The 10987-nt window shown below is 49.3% G+C and overlaps 1 protein-coding gene across 1 annotated transcript in view; it reads left to right on the forward strand.

The window, feature by feature from the left end:
- Ccdc12 (coiled-coil domain containing 12) overlaps positions 1–1250 on the forward strand; it is a 53377-nt gene extending 52127 nt beyond the window's left edge. Inside the window, exons 6-7 of the mRNA XM_021172485.2 lie at positions 754–830; positions 906–1250. Of these exons, the coding sequence (XP_021028144.1) occupies positions 754–830; positions 906–988 (160 nt within the window). The 3' untranslated portion in view covers positions 989–1250. The remainder of the gene's footprint in view (positions 1–753; positions 831–905) is intronic.
- The last annotated feature ends 9737 nt before the right edge of the window (positions 1251–10987 follow it).

The raw sequence follows: 10987 nt of genomic DNA on the forward strand, positions 1-10987 counted from the left end.
GCCCGAGGGACGGAAGAGCAGCCATCCTTTCAAGCCTTCTGTAGGGGTGAAAGTCCCCTGCTCTGGGCCATCTGATTAGTGTTCCCCTTTGTCTCAGGATACCACAGGGAAGAAAGCAGATGGACAGTCGGATAGGGCTTATGTCTCTGTTCTAACTGTAAAGTAGGGAACCCAATCTCTTCAAGCCCAGAAGCCTGGAAGCCCCTCTGAAAATGGGTAAGGGAAGGTGCTGTAGGCTGTAGGCATATCTCTCAGTGTCTCAGAGGTCAGGGCTGTTTTCTGGTACCTGTAGATCTGTGGTTACAGACCTACCACAGTGCTTTAATTGGATGAAGCAGGCATGAGGTGTGTGCTGTAGGAACTGCAGCGCCAGAGAACTCGGGCTGAATTTAGGAATTCTGGAAGCCCCAGGAGTGGGGGTGGGAGGCTGTGGCAAGAGGTTGAATAGGGCTGACAGTTGGCCATGGCAAGTTCCTCTCCAATGCTGACTTAGGAGGATCCCAAGGAGCCAGCCACCATTGTGTCTCAGTCCTCTACCTTGACTGGGTCTGTGGTACACATCCCCTTATCTCAGTGGAGTTGGGAAGGATGATGGGTCTTGGGGTCCAGAAGAGCAGAGCAGGTAGCATCCTGGTCTCCCCAGAGCAGCATCTCAGGCAGCTGAGGATATAAATATCAAAGCACTGCAGGAAGATCCCAGGGCCACACCACGAAAGCCCTTGGATTCTCAGTTTCCCCTCTTTCCTGTTCCAGGGATCTCAAGAGAGATGTGGCCAAGAAGCTAGAGAAGCTAGAAAAGCGGACCCAGAGAGCCATCGCAGAGCTGATCCGTAAGTGCCGGCTGCCCAGTGGGCTGGGTCCTGCCCTTCAGCACAGCCTTTTCCACTTGTTTGCTCTCCATCCAGGTGAACGGCTAAAAGGCCAGGAGGACAACCTGGCCTCTGCAGTAGACGCCACCACCGGACAAGAGGCTTGTGACTCTGACTGACATGTTCTCCGTGTCCCATCTGATCTGTTCAGCACACACATCCTGTGGGAAGATGGTCTCAGGCAGGGATGGGGTTAGGCTGGCCAGTACTTCTGGGTCTTGAGAACTGAGCCAACCTACTGAGTCTCAGTTTCTGTTGGTGTGACCTGTTCATCGCCCAAGGGTGCCCACCACCCGGGAGTGGCTCAAAGCTGGGATCTGTACATATGTATGCAAACTGAGCTTTTTTCAACTTCTGCAAATAAACCTCTATTTAGTAGAGGCCTGTTGTTTCATTTCCTAGGTGCTCTGGATTTGAACTCTTTGAATGCCGAGGTTATGCTCTCTGATCTTAACCCTGGGTTGGGCCAGCCTAGTTAAGCCTGGAGGGGTGGGTAGGGCCAAGGTTGACCTGCCTGGAGGGGTGGGCAGGGCCAAGGTTGACCTGCCTGGAGGGGTAGGCAGGGCCAAGGTTAAACTTCTGCTCCAGGTCTCTAGTCAGAGTCAGCAGTGGTCATCTCAGGACTCTTAGGCCACAGGGACAGGGACAGGGACAGGGACAGGGACAGAGACAGGGACAGGGACAGGGAGTGTCCTCTTAAGACCCCTCACAGGGCCTTGCAGTAGTTTGTAGGAATGAAGGAGAGACTCCTACATGGGTCCTCTGGACCCCTCCCAGTGTGAGAGTGAGGAGGGCAGGCTCTGAGGAATTTCACATAAAACCATCCATCGCAGGTTAGAGGCAACCACACTGCCCCCCCCCCCCCATTCTGCCTTGCTAGTGGTAATGCATCTCTTTTCCTCTCTCAATCAGAGCTATGGGTCCCCTGACAGGAGTCAGTTCTGCTAGAGATCAGGCTGTGGTGTACTGGGGTTTAGCTGTGATCTTGGAGCCTGGGCCTATGACATCCTGGCTGAGCTGTGAGCCTCTGAGCTGATTCTCCGGATGACAGCCTGGCAGCCTTAAGACTAATCTAGGCATAGCCATCTGGAGCTTCCCCTCCAGGAAGATTACACCTGAGGTTCTGCCCGGAGCCAGCCCCAGTGGATCTTCTTTTTTGTTCTGGTTCTTCTTGAGGCAGCGGAGAGGGTAAGACTTGGTCTTACGAGATATTTAGGGTTGCTGTATAAAAATAAAACGTTTAACCATGTAAGTCTAAGTCACTGTGCTACTGTAGCTGACCTGCCTGTGTCCCTTTGAGGCCAGAAACTGTAGTCTCTGGCATTTAGCATCTTATCCTAAAACAGCAGGAGACTGAGCTAGAGAGATGGCTCAGTGTTTAAGAGCACTGACTGCTCTTCCAGAAGTCCTGAGTTTGATTTCCAGCAACCACATGGTGGCTCACAACCATCTGTAATATGATTCGATGCCCTCTTCTGATGTGTCTGAAGACAGCTACAGTGTACTCATATATAATAAATAAATAAATCTTTAAAAAAAAATTTTTAAAAACCAGCAGGAGATTAAGTAAAGGATTAACTGCTAGAGCCTTTGCCCTTTTGTCCTTGCTTGTCAGGCTGGGGAGAGGTTTGGAGCAATAAACATCTATTGAGCCAGGAGAAGAACATCATGCTAGCAGGAGGAAAAACTTTTATATAAGCAAATAAGCACAAACTCACATAAATTCATATACAGATTCACGCATGCACATTTATACATCTCCATTCAAACCAGTTGGGCCCAACTTAAACCCAAGTCTGTAAGAAGAAAGCTTTGTTCTCTTTTTTTTTTTTTTAAAGTATCTTCATTCAAGATTTATTTATTTATTTATTTATTTATTTATTTATTTATTTATTTATTATATGTAAGTACACTGTAGCTGTCTTCAGACACTCCAGAAGAGGGAGTCAGATCTTGTTACGGATGGTTGTGAGCCACCATGTGGTTGCTGGGATTTGAACTCCCGACCTTCAGAAGAGCAGTCGGGTGCTCTTACCCACTGAGCCATCTCACCAGCCCTTTTGTTCTCTTTTATAAACCTGCCTTGCTATTAAGAAAAGACCTGTTCTGTCCCATGGTCAGGAGAAGCCTGCCTGTTTCTTCTGCTCTCTCTACAGCTTCTTTTTTTCTCTTCCCCTTAGCATTTTGCATACTGCTCTCTTTGTATTTCAGGTTGCCTTATAGTTTCTCAGTTATTCCACTCTGCAGTCTCCTTCTAATCCTGCTCTCTCCTCCTGCTGATGTCACAGTAATGTCCTCACTCTCAGTGCCACTACTCCCAATGCTACGCCTTTACTTCTGAGTTCTTCTTGAGTTCAGTGCTGTCTAAAAAACTCTCCTCAGTTCACTTCTAGTTCCTCTCTGTGTCCTCAGCACTGACACATCTTTCAGAAGACACGATCACATGGTCAAAAGTTCATCACAGTTTACACATAAATTCAAATCATAAATAAGTTTACAACAGAGAATGTTTACATGCCTATCCATTAGGAGTAATTATCTGGCTAAACATTCATCACCTGTCACAGTTCCACGGGTTCATGGAGAGTTGAAGACAGTAAGTTACCAGTGAAGTTTTATATAGATAAATCCAGTCAATATTTTTATCTTCTGTCCTAGCACCTATAATAAATTGTAATTCCCTTTTTATGATCTTTGGTTAATGGTTTTACAACCTCTTGGAATGTGATCTAAGTTGCAGAATGCCTGCTTACTATCTCAGAAACAATTAACTCGTGACACTAAAGACTGGCAGAGTTCTCAATGCAGTTTTGATTATCAGAGAGAACCTAATAGCAGTCCCACTATAAAAGCTTGATAAATACTGATATAATTTTAGGAATTTTTACAGGATCATCATTAAGAATTAAGAAATCATTTATTTGTTCATTGTTCTGCAGAGATCTATTTAAAAGTGTGGGCTAATAGCTAGTGATTGTTTTACATACACACACACACACACACACAGGAAAAGCATATTAATAGCAGGAATCTTTCCTAAAATGATTTTCTCCTGGGCCTTGCCATCATAGATTTTAATCCAAGGTGGAACCATCTCAGAAATGTTACCTGCTAGTTTTTAGCTCCTCCTAAATTGGCTCCTGACAGTTTATTTTAGGGCTTCTTCTCACCCTAACTCATGCACTATGCTGGTCTCTGTGGGTTGTGTTCCTTCTATACAGTGGCCCAGCTTTGGCAGACAGTGCCAAGGACTTAGGTCATGCAGTAAAGTGTGGGAGCACCCAGACGGTAAATAAAATGTTTCAGATGAAATCTTTCAGATCTGTATGTGGATGAGATAACCTGTAATCCCAGCAATCGAGGGAAGCAGGAGGATCAGTTCAGACCATCCTCAGCTATATAATGAGCTTGAGGCCAGCCTGGGCTACAGAACCTTGTCTCGCAAAGTAGAGAGTAGGTGGTTGTTGGGGTAGGGGTGGGCAAAAGGAGGGAGAAGGAAGAGATGTAGGGAAGGGGAGGTTAAGAGGCAGCTGTCAGAAGGTCTGCTTAGCTCAGAGCAAGGCCTGAAGTAGTAAGTGCCCCACAAGGCACTGAGTAGTCAGACAGGCTGGGGCTCCCATTCCTTCAAGAGGCAGAGACTGACTTAGCCAGAGCATTCAGGAGTGCAGCTAGGAATGAAAGAAGAAAAGATACCCCATCTGGGGTCTCAGTGGCAACAGAAAGCTGATCTCAGGCGGGCGTGGAGTCAGACTCCTGGTGACTGGGACCCCCGCAGCCCCAGGACTAGAATTCTGTTGGGAAAGCTAACAAAGGTGGTGCATCTCAATCTGTGATCTTTGGAGACTTCACAGAGAAACTGCCTAATAAGGAAAGAGAAAAACAAATGCTGCCATGCCAATATACATTCAGACAAGACTCACAAAAATGAGTGAGGTGGTGTGTTGCACACCTTTAATCCCAGCACTCAGAAGTCAGAGGCAGACAGATCTCTGTGAGTTCAAGGCCAGCTTGGTTTACAGAGCTAGTTCAGGACAGCCAGGGCTACACAGAGCAATCCTGTCTTTAAGGAAAAAAAAAAAAAGATTCATAAAAGTGAAAAATTGTAGTGCTTTGCCAGGCATGTTTGGACATCCTTGGGAGTCTGAGGAAGGAGTTCAAAAACTGCCTGGGCTACACAGTGAGGCCTCATCTTAGGGGGAAAAGGGGATGTGTACCTAGTTGTTAGAGTGTTTGCTCAATGTGCACAAAGACCTGGATTCAGTCCCTGCCACTCACCACGTGAAGCAGATGCAGGCAGATGACAGATGCAAGAGGATCCATTCAGTGTCATCCCTAACTACATAGTGAGTACAAGGCTAATCCAGACTGTGTGAGATGGTGTCGCACAACAGGGAGGAGAGACACACAGGAAGGTGCTCAGAGGGTAAAGTCACTTGCCACCAAACCTGATGACCCAAGTTCCCTTCCCAGAAGTCTTACTGTGGAGTTGGTCCTCCTACTCCTTGTCCTGACACCTGAGCTTGCAAGGGCATGGGGGTTAGGAGGCACATACACACAAATGGGTCTCTTAAGGTCCAGTGCTCAAAGCGTAACCTAGCCGTGGGTAGACTGGAATTCATTAATTTCATGTATTTTGCCTGAGTGTATGTTTGTAACCAGCTCTCTGCCTGGTGCCCATGGAGGCCAGAAGAGGGCATCAGATCCCCTGGAACTGTAGTTCCAGATGGTTGTGAGCAAATGGAGATACATAGCCAAGGAAGCTGAACCGATAGCCCTAAAATGCATGTCTGTTTTATTCTCAGAGAAATAAGAGGAGCTTTACACAACAAGAATTAGATGTAAGACCTGATTAGAAACTCTGAAAATCAGCTCAAAGTGGTGTTACACACCTGTAATCCCAGGTCTTCTTAGATTGAGGCAGGAAGTTGAGGCCAGCCTGTGCTATAGGGAGATTCTCTCAAAAGAGAACAGCCTAACCCCAGATTGAAAATAGGGACTAGCAGATCTCCGGTGAGCACAGGATTGGCAAAAAGCAGCAGAGACAGCTGGAGTAACCTCAGTGCAATGGAGACTCAGGCACGTGTTCTCAGCTACACTGCTGTGCTGGGTGCGGGGATCAGGAAGGTTTACACAGTGTGGTGGCAGACACTGAGACCACTTTGGAAAGGTGTGTGTATTTACTCTGACCCTTAGTGTCCTGGTGAATGGTTACACGTGCACACACTTAAAGCCATTAGGGATATGAGTTTGTTGTGTGTCTTCCACCAATTCCCTGCCTTACCTTTTCATGGCGCATTCACCTCCGTCTCATCCTCCACACTCACTCTCACTTGTAGCTGGCCATTAATGTATCAGGGCTCCTGCAAGCTGGAAGGGCATAAAAAGGCTAGGGATTGGGATGACTTAAGCCCAGCACATAGCCCATTACTGAAAGGAAGGCAGCGGGCAATGCTTGCCCATGTATGTGGGAGAGAGAAATGGCAAACTGGCATCTGTTAGAAGGATTGGTAATGTTGACTGCTGAGCAAGCCTGACAGAAGACAGAAGAACCAGGAATGGGATGAGAGTGTCACAATCCACAGACATCCAAATACAAAGGTACATTACAGGTTTAACTGTGAGCAAGGGCTGGGGAGATGGCTCAGGGGGTAAAAGTCCTTGCTGTGTAGCCCAGACATCCTGTGTTGGAGTCCCAGAACCCATGGAAGAACTGACTCCACAGAGCTGTCCCCTGACATCTATGCTTGTGAGCTCTCTCTCTCTCTCTCTCTCTCTCTCTCTCTCTCTCTCACACACACACACACACACACACACACTTTTAAATTACAGAAACAAAAGACCACCTTTCCCGGAATCCCCACCACCCCAAGAAGCCCCTCAACCAAGAAGAGAGCAAGGCTGAGACCACTTGTGTTAGGGCCCGTAATTCCCTCTGCTCTTATATGGCCACTGGGTGGCAGCAGGAGACACCAGACTGGTAGGCTAAAGCATCGTTCAGCACTGCCTTCTCTCCACAGCCTCCAACATAGCCTGAATCTCCACCACATGAAGCACTCCTCCCTTTCCCATGGGCCCGTGTCCCCTGTTAAGTAGGTCTTCAGACATGATCCAGAGTGGGATTCAGGTAATCTGAACCCAGGACAACGGTGTGACCATGTCCTGGGGAGAACTGGTCCCAGGCAGTCCCAGGGAGCCATCTGGGTAGAGTCTTCAAGTGTCCTAACCCAAGCACAAATTTAGTCCTGCCAGGCTTACCAGTCTTGTTCCTCTTTGAGCTGGGGAGTGGACTGCATGCATTGCATGCCTGGTGTGTGTGTGTGTGTGTGTGTGTGTGTGAGAGAGAGAGAGAGAGAGAGAGAGAGAGAGAGAGCGACAGACAGACAGACAGACANAGAGAGAGAGAGAGAGAGAGAGAGAGAGAGAGAGAGAGAGAGCGACAGACAGACAGACAGACAGACACAGAGACACAGAGACAGACAGAAAGAGAGACCTGGAGATGTGGACCTCCTGCAAGCCTGACACAGGCAGAGGTGGCATCCTCTCTCTCTCTCCTCGCCCTGAACACCCTGCTTACTGTTAATCTGGTGAGGTATTGGGCTTGCCCACCAAAAGTCTCCGAGTCGGCAGAACTATGCAATGCACAGTGGAAAGACATACTGGATCCCAGGCTATTTTGTCCTAGACTCAGATCTGGCCTTGGGCTCCTGCAGCTATGGACCAGGCAGAGTATCCAAGCTGAGTTTCCTAGCCCGCCTGCCTCTTCCGTATGTATTTCTGGTTTTCTTTAAATGTTCCCATTACTCAGGCCTCCAGTGGGCACTGAGACAGAAATAAATCCCACAAGGCAGCCCAGCCAGAAGCCGGGAATCCGATTCTCCCTCAAAGGCCGGAAGAGGCCCCTGTTCAGAGCATGCCAGACCACAATGGCCCACACACTCCACATTGCTATGAATATGCCCCCCTTCACGCACACACACATGTACACGCATAACCTACATATACTCCCCATACATGCTGGCTTCATACATGTGCATACACAAGCATTGATGCGTATGCAAGCATTCAGATGTGCCTCAGACACAGAAGTACACACATGTAGTTTTATGATGTGCATGTATGCACTCTCATGCACATACTCCCCAAAAGGCTAACATCTAGAAGTGACCACACACTCTGGGTCCCAAACCCAGTCACCCTCAAGGTAATGGTGGTCAAGAGGATCGAGGCAAAAGAGGCTAAGGAGGCTGAAGGAGGCTGGCCCTGTGCAGCTTAGGAGGAGAGTGGCCTCATGGGAATCCTGGTCTAAGGCTTCCAGGGCTTCTGAATTTTTAAGAGAAGCTGGAAAGCTGAATTTTTATGTGAAATATCCTGATTTTTAAATGTTGGCTCAAGATGTTGAAAATACTGGGAGAGCCAAACCAAACATGTCTAAGAGCCAAATTCCACCCACAGGCGGCATTCGCAGACCACGGGTACACACACACACACACACACACACACACACACACACACACACACACACAGATCACACGTACACAGACACATACAAACAAAAATAGACACTGACACACAGTCTCTCAGATGCACGAAAAGACCGATATGTGCAAAGACATACAGACATACAAACATGATGTAAATATACACTGGCACACATACAGACAGACACAGGTATACATGCCAACAGAACCACAAGCAGACACAAACACAAGTAAATATACAAGTTCACACACACACACAGAAATGCATGCACAGTGCACCCTTCTGTCTTAGTGATGTAGGTGATCTTACTGGGGCACGTAGTATATAGGAGCATGGCCTTTGGGGACAAGAACCACTGTGTGTGGCTGGAGAGATGGCTCAGTGGTTAAGAGCACTGGCTGTTCCTCCAGAGGTCCTGAGTTCAATTCCCAGAAACCACATGGTGGCTCACAACCATCTGTAATATGCCTGATGCCCTCTTCTGGTGTGTCTGAAGACAGTGACAGTGTACTCATATAAATAAATAAATCTTAAAAACAAAACAAAAAAATGAAAGCACTGTGTGACCACACCAACATCACCCTTTGATTCACAAATGCTGTAGAGTATGGGTCAAGTTGACTAGCAGCAGGATTCTGGGAAAGGGCCTCCTGTATTCCACCATTACAGGGAGTGACTGGATCCACAGAAGTTGACGAAGGGGCCAAGAGCCCACCTTCTCCTGTCCCAGAACCCATCCTCCAGCCTGGCCTTAAATGTCCCCCTGCCTGCATGACTGTGATGTTGAAATGGGAAGAAGTCAGAGATGATTTACCCCGGAGTCCTTGAGGATCACCTATCTGTGCAAGGCAGGGAGACAAAAGCCCAGTCCAGGATGCTGAAACCTATCCTGGGGACATCCGTGAGAAGGAGGCGGGGCTTCTGAGTACACACAGGTCAAGAAGGCTGAGTGGAGCCTGACCTCTGAGAAGCTGCGGCTCAGAAAGGGTAGCAGCTTGCCCAGGGTAACACAGCATTTATATATAGCCAGCAGAGGCCCAGGCCCTCCATGCTCTCTTGCTCCTCTGCCTCTCCTGGCCAGTGGGACCAGGCCCGCCAAGCCGAGGTTTACTTCAGTTTGCTGTGGTAGCCTTAGGCTGGGGTCACTCTGTGGTTGGCCAAGAAGGCATCAAGGACAAGGAAAGAGCTGGACCTGGAAATTGCTCTGGAAGCCTCATAGCCCTAGTCTCAGAGCCAGTGACCTCTCAGGACCCTGGGGGCAAGGCTGTGCTGTGCCTCTTCACGGTACTCTGAAGGGCTGAGTTCTCTCAGACCCCTGGGACACAGTGATATCCCTCATGAACCTTAGTGCCCTCCTCCTGGTCTGCCCTCTGTCACCTCCCTGGGGTGAGGACTCTCATGACCTGCCCACTGCAGCCGCAGGCCAGGTGTCCTATATGGTCTTGAGCAGTGCTTGCAGGCTGAGGGTAGGCAGCAATGGAATCTGAAGTCCCATGATCCCATTCTGAGCTGGCAGCTGTAGGCTTAGCGCACCCCCTCCCCTTTGGGTGCTCTTGTTGCTGGTTCTGGGGAGGGGCCCAGAGAGGGGCAGAGACTCTTGGCATTCTTAAGGCAGGCTAAGAGCTGAACCTGGCCACTTCACTGACCAGATCTAGCTCCTGTGGATCCTGTGAGGTGCCTGGATAGGGGACTACGGAAGCAATGGCTGGGGTCTCCTCCCTGACTACTCGCTGGCCAGCCTGGGTCTGTTTATGTGTTCCCTGTGGCTTGGCCGGGCTGTGGGGCCTTGCAGGGGAAAGTGACCACCTGGCTCCGGTGGCTGTTCAAGGCAAACAGGGCCCTGACCATCTGCCAGGCCTTCCGAGGGCTCCCACTTCTGCCAACACCTGGACAGTCCAGGCGAGGCTTGGGGGGCGGGGTACTCTGAGTGAAAGCCAGCCTAGGGCCAGAGGCTACCAGTTCAGTCAGGGAACTGCTCCTGGATGATGGCCTTGGGCTGATGCACTGGGGCTGGATCTGTCTCAGACATCCAGGCAGGGGACAGTGATACCCAGCCTAAAGAGCGGGGCATGGCTGTTCCTGTCCTGGGTGCAAAAGCCCCAAGGAGGAAGCTGGTCTTGGCTGAAGCTGTGTCCAGCTGAATACAGGAGGCCTGGTCTGACATGGGTGCATAGTGCAGGGTGGACTCTTAGGGCATTTGACACCTTTAAAGGAAAGGGACAGGTCTATTTGGAGGATCCAGAGGGAAGATGGTAACTGGGAGGGATAGAAGTTAACCTGGGGGAGGGGGGAGGGGGGATGCTATTTGAATATTTTCAGGTCATGGCATTCTGAAAGAACAGTCTGGGGTTGTCGGTGCAAAGAGTAAGTAGCCGTGAAGTCTGGGCAGTCTAAAAGTCCTATAACGCTGAGCTCACAGGTCGGTCTAGACCTTGTACAGAGGCGGCACATACTCCAGGAAGAGGAATGGGGTTTTGTCCCTCTGCGGACTCCTTTCCCAGCCACTGCCTCATCCAGGGTCTTTCCTGACAACATTATGGTCTTGTCACTGTCTTCTGACCTGCTCTCCTGTCTCCCCTGACCCTTACGAGGCCTGCTCTGGCCTCCGCATGGAAGCAGGGACTATAAATGTTCGCGGG

Source organism: Mus caroli, chromosome 9 (genome assembly GCF_900094665.2).
Source record: "Mus caroli chromosome 9, CAROLI_EIJ_v1.1, whole genome shotgun sequence".
Lineage (NCBI taxonomy): Eukaryota > Metazoa > Chordata > Mammalia > Rodentia > Muridae > Mus > Mus caroli.